Source organism: Dysidea avara, chromosome 3 (genome assembly GCF_963678975.1).
Source record: "Dysidea avara chromosome 3, odDysAvar1.4, whole genome shotgun sequence".
NCBI classification, from domain to species: Eukaryota; Metazoa; Porifera; class Demospongiae; order Dictyoceratida; family Dysideidae; genus Dysidea; species Dysidea avara.
The window spans coordinates 12662202-12676834 of NC_089274.1; the positions used below are offsets into that span (position 1 = coordinate 12662202).

A 14633-nucleotide genomic window follows, 5' to 3' on the forward strand; every position below is an offset into this window, starting at 1 on the left:
TTTTTTGATCACTGCTTACAAAATGGGGCATGGGAAAACCAAGCAAGAAGTTCTTTGTATTATGAAATGAATTGTGAAGAAAAAGAACCCTGATAAAAATATGGATGGCTTTAAAGGAGAAGGATGGTGGCAAGGTTTTATGAAAAGACACAATGAATTGTCACTCCAATGCTCTGACCCACTCTCTAATTGTCAATCAAATGCTGTAAAATGGCTTGTTGAATAAGAGTACATGCATTTACAATATGGATGAGACAGGGATGCCACTGGACAGCAAGCAGCTTAAGAGAATTGCTCCAAAGGGATTGAAGAAAGTATATGGTCCATCATCTGGTAACAAAACACAAATAACTGTTTTTTGTCCTTTGCAAATGCTGTGGGAATAATGTTGCCACCTATGGTAATATTTAAAGGGGAGCGCTTTAACTATGATTTTATGAAAGGAGAGGTGCCAGACACTGTATACGGGATGTCACCAAATGGCTGGATTGACCAGGATTTATTTATCAAGTGGCTGCAGAAACAGTATTCCACCAGCACGGCCAGTCATACTCCTCTTAGATGGACACTCTTCCCATTACAATCCTGAAGCCATTGCAATAGCTGCTGAAGAAAAGATTATTATTTTTTGTCTCCCACCACACACAACTCATGTAGCACAGCCACTTGATGTAAGTTTTTTTGGCCCACTTAAACAGCATTGGGCAAAGGTGTGTAATGATTACATGAGTGACAACCCTGGAAGGGCAGTGACAAAATTTCAGTTTTCTGCACTCTTTAGTCAAGCTTGGTTTCAGACAATCAATCCAGCAACAATTATATCTGGCTTTCGTAAAGTTGGAGTGTGCCCTTTCAATGCTACAGCCATCAAACTTTACACCGATGTAGGTGATGCATCAGATGAAATTCCATCTTCCAGCAGTGGTAGGTCATTTCATCATGATGATAATGGCATTCCCAATCAGTATCTGGGTGCAGTTGATAATGTGGAGGGTCTAGTGCACCATGATGAGGATGCTCACATAGAATCATTTCAACGGAGATTCGATAATGGGTATTATATTTATGATGATCCGTTGTATTTAGATTGGTTAAGGCAAGAACATCCAGACAGTCTACCAGCCCCAGAACACCTTATTCAACATGTTGATGAGCAGCTTGATCTCAGTGTTAGTGAATTACCAGTAAATCAAGAAGCAGCTACTGATGTAATTGACACTTCAGTGGCTAGTGGGTCAAGTCTTGAGGGTTCGTCAACTTCTCTTTCTTAGAGTTTGTCATCGACCAGAGAACTTATATCTGAGTTAAAAGCACTTGTAATTCCAAAGGTTAATGTAAATAGCAAAGGCAAGGAAAAGCTCGAGTGTTGACCAGTGATGAAGCTTTAAAGGAACTCTTTGAGAAAGAAAAGAAGAAGAGGAGGCTAAACAGAAGAGAAGGGAAGAATGAGAGCGAAAGAAAATTGAAAAACAAGGAGAAAAGGCTCAGAAGGATGAAATTAGGCAAAAGAAGCAGGCAGACAAGGCTTTAAAGAAGAAAACTAGAAAGAAGCAAACTGATGTAGAAGATCCTGATCCTGTCATTGATGAATCAGATGCAGAACCAGAGCCTAGTAAAAGTGGGCTACAAAGCCATGAAATTTCTAAAAATGAATGTGCACTTTGTTTCGGTTTATATTTTTAGCAACAGGAAGGTTACAGAGAGAGTGGGTACAGTGCACAAGGGTGACATGCAAGAAATGGATGCACTCAGATTGTTTGAACCAAGCGAGTGATATGTATGTGTGTGGACTTTGTAAAATGCTTTTTTGTTAATTGATAGCTAGCTATTTGTATACATAACTCTGTGTGAACATTCATTTTTCTTGTGTAGCTGATTTGAGTGCTTATATTGAATTAGTGATAATTCAAACTTTGGTTAGTGAAATTCCCCATTTATTGATAATGGTCGATAATTGATAATCAATTTATACATAGAAGTTGATGATACATTGAGACCATCGATAATCGCTGGATCGCTACACAATGCTCCACAACCAATCATTTTATGCTACTTTTGATGGTGGGTTTGTATTTTGATAGCAAGGATGCATGGTAAAGAGTGGTGCCATTCGCCTTTCAAATTTTAATTGTGATTCTACGATGTTGCGTGACAAAGTTATAACATATAAACGGTTAGCTGGTCGATAATACCTAAATTATGCTAAATCCTGTCAGGAGACAGTAGCCACCATCCATAAATTTATGTTTTGATGCCGGGCATGCAATATTTAGAAATGGGATCTGTCCAACTTAAATGCATGGTGTATGGCTTATGGTCCTTTACGCCATGTGGTCTTGTTGTCCTTTACGCCATGTGGTCTTCTTGTCCTTTACGCCATGTGGTCTTCTTGTCCTTTACGCCATGTGGTCTTCTTGTCCTTTACGCCATGTGGTCTTCTTGTCCTTTACGCCATGTGGTCTTCTTGTCCTTTACGCCATGTGGTCTTCTTGTCCTTTACGCCATGTGGTCTTATGGTCCTTTACACCATGTGGTCTTATTATTTTACACCATGAGATTCTTTTATGATTTAGTAGAGAAACATGTCATTTCTGCATAGCGTTTATGTGTTTTGATGACAAAGTGAAAGAAAAGTGACAGTAGGAGGGAGAAATTCTGTTTAAACATGCAGTATGTCAACTGTGTTGTTGTTTTTCTATTTTCTCTAACAGTATAAATGTTTATGTGTAGTAACTTTTTGTCATTTCTAGGCCGGCTGATTGTCCTTCTCCTGTTTTTGAAATGATGACACAGTGCCAACAATTTAATCCAGAAGATCGTCCAAATTTTTCTGCATTATTGGAAAAGTGTACTGAATGTTTAAGCACCTACAGTACTTAATGTGTAACTACATAAACTACATTTTATTTTTTAATAAAAGCTTTCTTTAAATATATTGTAGTATGATCATGTGTGTATATAGTACAGTAAGTTATTACAGAGAGACTAGACTGTTGTTACGATGTGCAAAAAATAGTGCTTGGACTCACATACTGGGGCTGTAGCTATAATATGTACAGTACTGACTGTGACATGGCTGGCTGGAAACTGAATGACACACATACACATGCACCGGCATATTAAAATTAATTACTCTAGTTGTTAACTAATGTAACATACATTTAGTTCCAAGGAAATCCTTTCAGTCGTGAAATGCATATAATATAACTTTCTGGACAGCTATGTAGTCTATGAGTTTGTGTGATCCTGATAGAGTCTGCCTGTGCACATACTCAACTGTAAAATGTAGGTAGCTAATATAGGATATGTACATAATTCAGTTATTATGGCTAGCTGATGGATCTTGCAATCATAATTGAGTTTCCCATTAGCTATCACCCACCTGTACACTTAGTACATGGGAATCAGGACTGACCAAATAATGAGTGTCCTCACTCACATTACAGTAGAACAGTTGCATATTACAGTAGAACAGTTGCATATTCCACTGTAAACAGTTACGTAGTTCATTCCTTTAAATGTAGGCATGGTAGCCTGAGCCGATTGCGAAATGAACTTTTAATAATTATATATGTACTCAAAAGATAAAGTATTGATAGCTGAACACAGTTCATTAGGCTACATACACATCAATTGACTACTTTGGTGAAAAAAAGGTATAATAAATTTCTGAGGCTCCCCACACGTTTTACAGAAAATGGCATAATTTAATTAGGCAGCTGTAGCCAAGGCTGTCTTCAAATTGCAAGCTATAAGTTTCATTTATTATCTTTGTATGCTCTGTGGTGAGTATTAATATTGAGCAAACATATCATGCTGCTGCACCGTGCACATGCACTTGTCAATACAATAGTGTATGCCCATATGAAGTAGTTCTCTCAACTATAAGGCCTCATAAACTTAATTATAAGTTTCTCATCCTTGCCTGCATTTAAAATTTCTTACCTCATCAAGGATTTTTTGCACCACTGGTGGCTAAGGGAGGCCAATTAAATAGTTGGTACCTTGCTAGAGCAATCTAATTTTGAGTCATTTTAACTGGCTAATTCAGCTATCTAGTTTAATAGTAAAAATAAAATATAAATCTTCCCTCCTGCACCGCTATTTTGAGTACAGGAGGATGAGAAACTAATAAATAAGTTTATGTGGCCATAATTTGGAAATTAGCTAGCAACTTGTAGGTGCCACTGGCAGTGATGCAACAGTATACCCTAGGTGGAGTTGTGGTTTCAATTATGTCATTTTAATGCTGACTTTGAAGTGGTTTATACACTGGGCCTTATCTGAACTTCTATTATCTGGCACCTAGCTCTGTTGTCCAGACAGCCCACTGCCCAAATTAGTCACATGGTTTGTGGTCTAGTCCAATGGCAGATCCAGGATGGGGCATTTGGGGCTAATGCCCCCCCCTCCACTTTGGGAGAAGTAGCTATACTTCTTTGATAAAAATTCTATATATCTTATCAGACCAAAATCGATTTATATAACTCATGAAAACTACATTAATATACCGTATTCTTATGCACTTGTCAATTTCATGCCCCACCCCCGGGCGTCCCCACACCCCAGGTGGGGATTTGACATTGCTTCTCGTCCCCACCCCTGGGGCAATTGACAGTTGTCCAATTCACTGACCGATTTTCGGTAGTTGCATTTCTAAACAATAAAATCGCACTTGCTATAATTTTACTAGCTACAGGGCAGGTTTATTACTATGAAATATGCGCTTAGTCATCCTTGAGGTGTTGTCAAATCCCCTACTATGGGGGTGGGGACATAGTGGGGATTTGACAGCCGATTTTGCCCCAGTAGTGGGGAATTTGACACCACGATTAGTCAAATCCCCTGTATTCCCCCACCCTCCCCGAGGGTGGGGGGGGCATGAAATTGACAAGTGCATTATTGATTAGAACAATTGTTAATTGTTTTTATGTGTTGTTATAATTAGGGGTGGTGGCAAGGGGTGCTGGTTACCCCGGGAAAAAATAAAAAAAATAAAATTAAAATAAAAAGTTGTTATAATTATCGTATTGCTGGTGTTTAGAACTTTCAATAGTTTCATAACTTTATTAAGACTTCACAGCCATCTGCAAAGGCCATAATGATAAAAATCAACCTATTAAGGAGTGATCATTGCTGTTTAAAAAATATAGCAACTAACAAGAGAATCTGCTCTTCCGAACCCACTTACAACTTATTACAAATATTTAGGCATCATTATTCAGAGTGATTTGAAGTGACACCTACATATTCAATGTATCACCTCCAAAGCAAATCAGATGCTTGGTCTGCTAAAGCGTAACTTGAGGACATCATCTATTCACCTTAGAGAGAGAGCCTACCTTAGCCTAGTACGCCCTAAACTTGAATATGCAATTACAGTCTGGAACTCTCATTTAACAACTGACAAGATCGCTTTAGAAAAGGCGTGCTGCACGATATGTCCAAGGTATATACTCCTATCATGCCAGTGTAACACAGATGGTTAATGAACGTAAGTGGGAATCACTAGAGAACAGCTCTCCTTAACTATGCTATACAACATTCTTAAACAAAATGTCTATTAACCATCTGAATACATATACCTGAGTTTCATCTGCAGACATCACAGTACCAGCTACAGACCAGATCATGCCATATGTTCAGACTCATCGAACCATTTTGTAACACTGACACCTACAAATACTCCTTTATACCATCAACATCAAGGCAATTGAACATACTACCTCGCTACATCTTTGAAGCGGAAAACATTGACATATTCAAATCTCTGCTACGTAACTATTATTTTGCAATCAATAGCTAACATTATTTATTATATTATATCTGTGTATATTCTTCTGTTTGTGAAGTTTTCACAGCAAAATTAAATGATAATAATAATAATAGCCTGTTTGTGCCCCTCCCCTTGCCAGATCCTCCCCTGTAGTCTATTGACAATAATGTATGAAGTTTAGGCACATCAAAACCAAATATTTTGAGTCACCGTGCATGTTCAGCATATTGAGAAATTCAGGATTGAACAGTTTAGTTGTCCACGCCCTGGAAAAAAAGAAAAGAAAAAAGACATTGCACCATTGGGGGAATTTACGGAGAAATATTTTTGTTTTTAAAAAACCTCGCATACTGGAATGCTCGGGAATGCCTGACCGGAAATGCACGATTGCATAAAAGTTGGCAGGCTGAGACGCCGGCAACTGTAAAGCCGAGCTCACAATGAAGTTACATTTGAGTAGCACATGGTTGTGGATTTTAGTTTCAATAGCTGAGATTACGATGTCGTCTCCGTACACAAATGAATGGCACTCACTGTCAAAGCGCCAATCAGGTACGTAGCTAGCTACATGCCGTACGTAACTTACATGTTTAATATTTAATGTACTGGATAGACAGACTCGATGTCTGATGCGTTCAGGGGACGAATGTTATAAAGTTTGTTCGGGTAAACTCGAGGGTAAATTTTACTGAGCATATGCCCATGGGCGGCTCCAGGAATTTTGATGACCGGTTTCCAGATCTCTGATCTGCCTACAAAATACATGCAATTGTAGCCATCATTCATTTGAATCAAGGATGTTTCTCAGTTTAAGTCTACGTGGATGTTGGATTGCAAACCTTCAATCAGTTGTTCACTGTTTATTGGTACATCTTTGTGTATGTGTATTAGTGCTAAACTATAATATAGTTAATCTGTCAGCTGCCATTGTACTTCGTAGGTAGGTTTTAAGTCTGCGCAATGTTGCATTCTGCTTCACAGGTGGTAATTGGCAGCACTGCCAAAATGGTCAACATATAACTGATAAATATTTGGAAATATATCTTTGTTGGTGTTAGGGGGCATCTCCAAACTGATTTTGGTACGCTTAACGTCATAATGACGCTAACTTCAGATCCCCTCCCCCCCTCCTTAACGTCACACTATGAAAACAATGCATTGGCAATAGAAGCACAAAACATTATATTCTTTACCTGAAAACATAGTCTACAAACAGTATAGCTGTTTAATCACGTCACTTTCTCTGTTCTATAGCTGTTTACACTATAACTGCTTTAATAAAATTAATAACATCATGGGCTGAACCCCCCTCTCCCTTTAACGTCATTATGACGTTAAGCGTACCAAGATCAGTTTGGAGATTCCCCCTTAGCTAGGGTAGCAGCTATAGTATTGGGAACAGCATTGATTTTTAGCTTCTTAACTTCTGTGCCAGTTAATTTGATGCAGATACCCAGTGGTGTAGCTACCATTGAGGCAACCGAGGCAGCTGCCTCAGTAAAAAATGCTCAACAATTCAGGCTGAGCCGGCAGGCCTGAGTTTTCAGTGGCACCCTGAATTTTCTACTCAAACAATACTACTACAGCATTCAGTACTGTATCACACATAATAGAATCTATATGGATGTAGTACTAAACTGGGCCGGAGCCCACGGTGACAAGGTCCGGCAATGGCTGGACCACTTTTCAGCTCCTTGAATTGTATCAAAAAGATCGAGATACTCTAATAGAGCAGTCATCGTAATATACTCTAATAGAGCATTCAGTACAGATTATAGCGATGCACTGTTCTCATTACACTGCTTGGCCTAAATTATGTTAAAATGTATTTAAATTTCTTTTCAAAAATTCCAGTGAGTCAACCGCATGGATTGCACTGAGATACTGATCGATCATATGTGACCGGGCCTGCGAAAGTAGGGCATGTGGGCACAAACTACACTCCGCCACACTATCAGTCATATCTCAGTATTGAAACACAATATTTGCATTCTGTAACTTGTATCATATATAGCCAATTAGATATTTAATAAGGGTTGAACATTACATAGACATAGCATGCTTCCATGAAACGTTATGAGCCATGATAGTTTGAAAAAGTAGGCAAATTTTATGTGCCCACATATATTTTTGCAGGCCCAGTCACATATCATGCATTAGCAGTTACAATCAAAAAATAGCTTCCATGTGCCATTTTAAAGCATATATTTTCAAAATATTCTTGAACGAACATGCCCCAATACTCCCTAGTTTGACGTGCAGTTGAGCATCATATGAAAGAAATAATCTTTGACTTAAATATCACATCAGATCAGTAAAAGTACAGTATAGTATGCATGACTGTGACCTCTATTGCAGTCCATGGATGGCCTGATCACTCAAAATATCTCTGGAATAAGTTGGGTTTTTGTAGTCTAATAATTGAAGCATGGTATACTGTAATATTAACTAAGCCGGAGCATTTAGTACTTTTGACATGTAGAAAAAACACTCTGAAACAGTGTTTTTCCATCCAACCAGAGAGTCAACCTGCAAATGCTGTACCACCCAAACTTAAAAGAGTTTGTGAATCAGTTGAGTCAGAAGCAGACCCTCTCAATTATGCCAATGTATAAACTTTGCCTCGGTAAAAATATTTTCCTGGCTACGCCACTGGATACCTACTGTGTGCAAATGTTGCTCTTGTATAGACTTCCAGTGAGACTCCCACTGTTCATGCCACATTTTTTTCCATAACATGAACTCAGAATCCACAGAATGATTACAGGGAAGCTCATGTGAATAGAACTGCAAAAAAGGTTGCAAAATATTTTTCCAGTTAGGCTCATTAATAACATATGATGGAAGCAGCACGGTTCCTTTCATTACTATGTCTTGACCATTGCAAAATCGGTTGTATACAATCACTGGACTGGACTAGTGGACTGGACTCAGGTGTTTTCCCTTTTTCAACTAAATATTTGGGCAACTGGTTGTAAGTATGTTAGTCTCATGTAGCTAGACCACTCCTCCACACATAAAGAAATCCACACACAAACAAAAGAAAGGTGTGATCATGCCAGACTTGTCAACATTGCCCAGCTTCAGCTATGTACAGAGGTTCTAATAGTTATTGCATGTCAACAAAACTAAAACAGAAGTCACATGCAGTAATAATGGCAAATATTCTGTTCCAGTACTGAGATATGACCTGTAGTGTGACGGGGTGTAGTTTGTGCCACATGCCCTGTTTTCGCAGGCCTGGTCACAATTATAGTTTAAAGTTCAAAATGAACCAATTTGATTGGTTGAAATTTTGTGCATGTGATTTTACTGGCCTAATGTATTTCGCGGACTGGACTCACGCACTGAGCTGGAAACAGTTTTTAAACAATAATTCAGACATAATCCATCTCTTGCAACACTGAAGACACCACTATCGAGCTACAACTGCTAATACTGCTCTTCCTTACAAGTCAACAAACTAGCGCATGCACTTTTTTTTTTTTTTTTTTTTTTGAAACCATCAGAATAATGATGAAATGACAAAATTACATACAGAGCCTCGGACACATGCGACTACAAAGATAAGATCCGCGTAGGCATGGCAAGGATACATACAAAAATAATTAACTACAAAACTTAACTTAAAGTGTCCAGGTTGGATTACTACGTGCATAAAAGATTCTCTGAGAGGAAGTTATAGCCACAGCAGCTGCTCTATCAAGCAATGCTTTCGTCTTGGAAAAACTCAGATTTGAAACTCTTCATAGATGTTACTGTCTCTGTAAGGTAATGGCCAAGGCAACCAATTTCAACTGTGTGGTAATGACTAACAAAACCCAAGCGGTCAAGTTCAGCAATAATTTGCAGATATTCTGGCTTCTCCTGCTTACGTTCTCGTGCAGCAGAAAGGTCAGCACGAGAATTAAATGGGCAGGTAAGTTCCAGAAGTACAACAGATTTCATTTCTGCATTATATATAACAATGTCAGGTCGGTGAGAACACACTAGTACAGCAGGGGGAATGGTGGCAGGAGGAGAGTCAGACGCACGTTTGCCATCCAAATCAGCAAATATTTCTACATTATCCAAACAAGCTTGCAACTCAGACATCAAACATAATAAAACAGCATCGTGACGAAAAGTAAACCTGCCTTGCTGCAAAGCCACAGGACACCCATTTAGCACATGGTGACAAGTTGGACGAGGTGACAAACAAAGTGAACAAGTTGCACCAGTTTGTATATGCCAGCGACGTAAATTTAACGGAGTTGGTAATGTATCTGATGAAGCTCGCAGCACAAACGAAAGCTGGCCTGGATGAAAACCCAACAGGAGTCGATTCCACAGCTTAGAGTCAGCTTCCAGAACAGCACTTGATTCAAATTTACATTGAACAGAGAGAGTGTCCAGCTTCTCTTTGCATAGTGTCAATTCTCTAGAAATGGCAAGGTGTTTGCTAGCTGTGTAGAGCTTGCGAGCCGTAGGAATAGAGTCCAGTTGAGCTCTGGCTTCATTGAGTAACTCCTGATGAGAACTGTTAATCTGGAGGAAATTGGAGGAAAGATCCACTTGTAAGGCCAACTCCTTAATCATCGGATCTGATGAGGAGGAAATGTAATTAATTAGAATACACTTACGATGCACGAGTACTAGCAGTGATAAAACGTGATAGAGGCCGTTGTTGTAGCTTAGATGTTTTTCCTTTGTTGCTCCAGTACTTAGGACTAGTGTTAGGGTTGTAGTGATAGGGTTGTAGTGATGAGCCAATTTATTTGCATAGCCCGCCATCTACAGCTACCCTGCTACTGACTCATCTCTACAACCCGAGGGGTCCGTCACTAGCGAAATCATCGACGATATTCGGAATATGGGCATTGTATTCCATGATATTCCATATTCCTGCATATTTCAGATTATATTTCAAATATTCGCGATATTCTTGCATATTCCATAATTCAATTGGATTCCTCAATATTCCTGAATATTCCTCTACATTCCATCCATGTATTATTTATTTAGGCTACTGGTTCATATCAAATGAAGTGCTTTTCACACAGTTGGGACGATTACGCCGAGGATTACGCAGTACGAGCAATGATGGTTAGCCGGCATGTTGCAATGGAGCCAGCGAGGAGCGGGCCATTTTATATAGACTCAATCAGTAACTGAGCTGGCCAAGACGAATGTAAGTATAACCCCTCCAGCCAAAACAACTGCTTACCAACAGAGCTACAGCTACTTTCCGCGAACCATCAAGCAGTGGAATAACCTTGAGAATAAGTGAGGACTGAGAACAAGAAGTTTGATATAATTGACGCCCGCCGCAGATAATTAAATGATGTAATTTTATATCACGTGATAAGAACAATATACGAAAATACACGTACATATACGGAAATATGATTTGAATATATTCCATATTCCATATTTCAGTTCTGATGTTCGACGATATTCCTGCCAGTGACGGACCCCTCGCTACAACCCTAGCACTAGTGCCAAAACAATAACGGAAAACATCTATGCTACAACAATAACGCTTTATCACTGCCAGAGCATTATACCCCTGGAGGGTCCTGCTGATTAACAATAAATAATAATAGTACTCGTGTATCGTAAGTGTATTCTAATTAATTAGTGCATGCGCTAGTTTGTAGACTTGTAAGGAAGAGCAGTATCAGCAGTTGTAGCTCGATAGTGGGGTCTCCAATGTTGCAAGAGATGGATAATGTCTGGATTATTGTTTAAAAACTGTTTCCAGCTCAGTGCGTGAGTCCAGTCCGCGAAATACATTAGGCCGATTTTACTTGTTATGAGCCTTATCCGCAATTACGTCACAACGCAAAAATGGCGAAAAGTGTGGGGGCCTTTTGTACAGAGAGCCATTGGGAAGAAACCAAAAGCAGACCGTAGGACTACTCGAGAAGTACGAAAATGCGTGCTCCTACATAGTAAGATAGTTAATAAGCCTCACCAGAGTTTTCTCATGCTTTCTTCACGTGGAACATCCCGAAACGTTATCCCTTCCATACAAAGTATCCCACTTGGCCCCCACACTTTTCGCCATTTTTGCGTTATTTTCGCGTTGTGACGTAATTGCGGATAAGGCTCATTGCTGTCGTGCAAAAACTATAGAACCTTTGTATCAGCTATGGAATAGCAAGACAGTTAACTGTCACCACTTAATTTAGCTGACTCCATGACTATAACTTGTAGGATACATGGTTACTACAACACTACATACACATGTGCTGTATGGTTTGTACTTCATGACAAGACAAATGGTAGTTGTACAATAGAACATTTTTACTCTGTATTTACCAAAGATCATAATGCCATAATACCAGAAATGTCAGATAGTACATACCCTGCCATGCCTAGCATCGAAATAAATAATGAAGGAATTGCTCAACTGCTTAGTAATATTGACCCATTTAAAGCAATGGGACCAGATGGGTACCATCTAGACTGCTTAAGGAATTATCAAATGAATTAGCTCCTTGCTTGTCTACCTTGTTCAGGGCTTCCCTACACCAAAGTACCATCCCTGGGGATTGGAGGACAGCACTATAGTACGTTCACGTTGAACTGAATCCTCAAAAACATTTAATAACTCATGGATGCAATTACATATGATCTTGAAATTTGGCTCATTTGTAGTACTGCTTGATCCGCTAAAAATATTTTGAAATCATTTTGTTCAAATGTTTGACATAATATTTACGGCCAATCAAAATTTACACAATACATTTCCAATGGGGAAGTCATATAAGTACAGTGTCCATTACAGCCCTTTCCCGAACTTGTAATGGAGCCAAACTGTACATGTCTGTTGTTGACACCTTTGCTGTTCCCAATAATCATCTGGTTGGCTGAAATGTTAACTCTGTTGAGAAAAAATCCACTTTTAATTTTTAGCTGTTTTTCAGGATTCAGCTCAACGTGAACATACTATAGTTACTCCACTTCATAAAAAGGGCAGTCATAGCGACCCAAGCAATTACCGTCCAATTTCCCTTACCAGTATCTGTTGCAAGGTGCTTGAACATATTATTTACTCAAATGTCATGTTACACCTAGAAAAACTGAACATACTCTCTGTAAACCAATTTGGATTCCGTGCAAGACGCTCTGCTGAACAGCAGTTACTTCGTACTATTCACGATCTTACACTAAATTTAAACAACAAAATGCAAACAGATGTAATTCTGCTCGACTTTTGCAAAGCTTTTGACAAAGTACCACATCATCTATTATTGCATAAATTAGATCATTATGGTATCAGAGGCTCAACTTTTAAATGGATATCTTCATTCCTAAGTGGACGTAGTCAACGAGTGGTCTGTAATGGTTACACATCTGCACCAGTAAATGTTACTAGTGGTGTTCCCCAAGGAACTGTATTAGGACCATTGTTATTTCTTGTTTACATAAATGATTTACCCGATACTATTTCTTCATGTTGTAGTCTATTTGCTGACGACTGTTTGTTATACAGACAAATAAAAAACAAAAATGACCAGGAAATTCTCCAACATGATTTACACAATTTAGAGCAGTGGGCAGTGGGCCAAGTAGTGGATGATGATCTTCAATGTCGATAAGTGCCAAGTATTACAGACATCACTAAGAAATATATTTACTTTCTCCTATACATTGTATAATCACTTTCTTGAAAATGTAAATGAAGCTAAATATATGGGAATTGTCATCAATTCCAAGCTAAATTTTAACAAGCATATTGACTCGGTGTGTAAAAAAGCAAACAGTGCTCTAGCTTTCTTAAAGAGGAACTTGTCTTCATGTAAATGTGAAATGAAATCTGATGCTTATCTGATGTATGTTCGACCAATTTTAGAATATGCTGCTTGTTCCTGGGCCCCCCATACTAAATGTAACATCGATAAACTGGAATCGGTACAGCGACGAGCAGCAAGATTTGTAAATGGTGATTACCGATATACGAGTAGTGTTACTGAGATGATAAATACACTAAGATGGAACAGCCTGCATGGCCGTAGAGATACTCTCAGATTACAAATGATGTATAAGATTACCCACCATATAATAGACTTAAAACTACCTAACTATATCAACTACAATCCAGGAATTACTAGAGGCCATGATTACAAACTTACTGTACCCTTTACACGGATTGATCCATACAAGTTTAGCTTTTTCCCAGCCACCATTGCATTATTGAACAAATTACCAACTGAAATAGTTAACGCTACTTCAACTGACTCTTTTACTTACTTACTTAATATTAATTAATTTTGTACATATATTGCACTTACATACTCGCTTGCGAGGTTTTGCAATTATCATAATAATAAAAAAAGAGATTATGCCAAGAGAGAGAATTGCACACAATCCTAAGATAGCAGACAGTGACAAGTAGACAGGTTCACCTGCATACTTTACATTCAATGTAGCAATAGCTACAACCAGTTTCTCAAACATGTGCCAAAATGAAAAACAAAAATAAGTCCAGTAGTCCAGTCCACTAGTCTAGTCCAGTGATTGCATACAACCTTGCAAAATCGGTCTTGCAATCTAGTAATGATATCATCCAGAACAGGAATTGTTACATTAACTCGAAAATGATTTTTAATCAATTCCTCTGCCGGTGTATCACTAGCAGTTGTTAGTAAAGCATTGCTACATTGTGTTTGTTTCTTACATGTTCTTGGTGATTTTACCTCTACCTTGATCTTCTCTGCTAATATGGCAGCTTGTTTATGGCAGTCATAATGGAAGCTTGATACATTTTTATGAATATCTTGAATAGTTCTGATTACTAGCTGAATCTGTTCATTACATTGACTAAATCAATTCCTCGCTTTTGTAGTGAGGTGATAATACCTTCTGTAAA

The 14633-nt window shown here is 38.6% G+C and overlaps 2 protein-coding genes across 3 annotated transcripts in view; both read left to right on the forward strand.

The window, feature by feature from the left end:
• Positions 1-3001, forward strand: part of LOC136249429 (leukocyte tyrosine kinase receptor-like) — a 28420-nt gene extending 25419 nt beyond the window's left edge. For both annotated transcript variants that reach the window (XM_066041434.1, XM_066041435.1), the window contains exon 16: positions 2751-3001. In XM_066041434.1, the coding sequence (XP_065897506.1) occupies positions 2751-2880 (130 nt within the window). In that variant the 3' untranslated portion in view covers positions 2881-3001. The remainder of the gene's footprint in view (positions 1-2750) is intronic.
• Positions 3002-6144: 3143 nt separating this feature from the next.
• Positions 6145-14633, forward strand: part of LOC136249431 (fibroblast growth factor receptor 3-like) — a 126615-nt gene continuing 118126 nt past the window's right edge. The window contains exon 1 of the mRNA XM_066041436.1: positions 6145-6328. Coding sequence (XP_065897508.1) covers positions 6217-6328 — 112 coding nt within the window. The 5' untranslated portion in view covers positions 6145-6216. The remainder of the gene's footprint in view (positions 6329-14633) is intronic.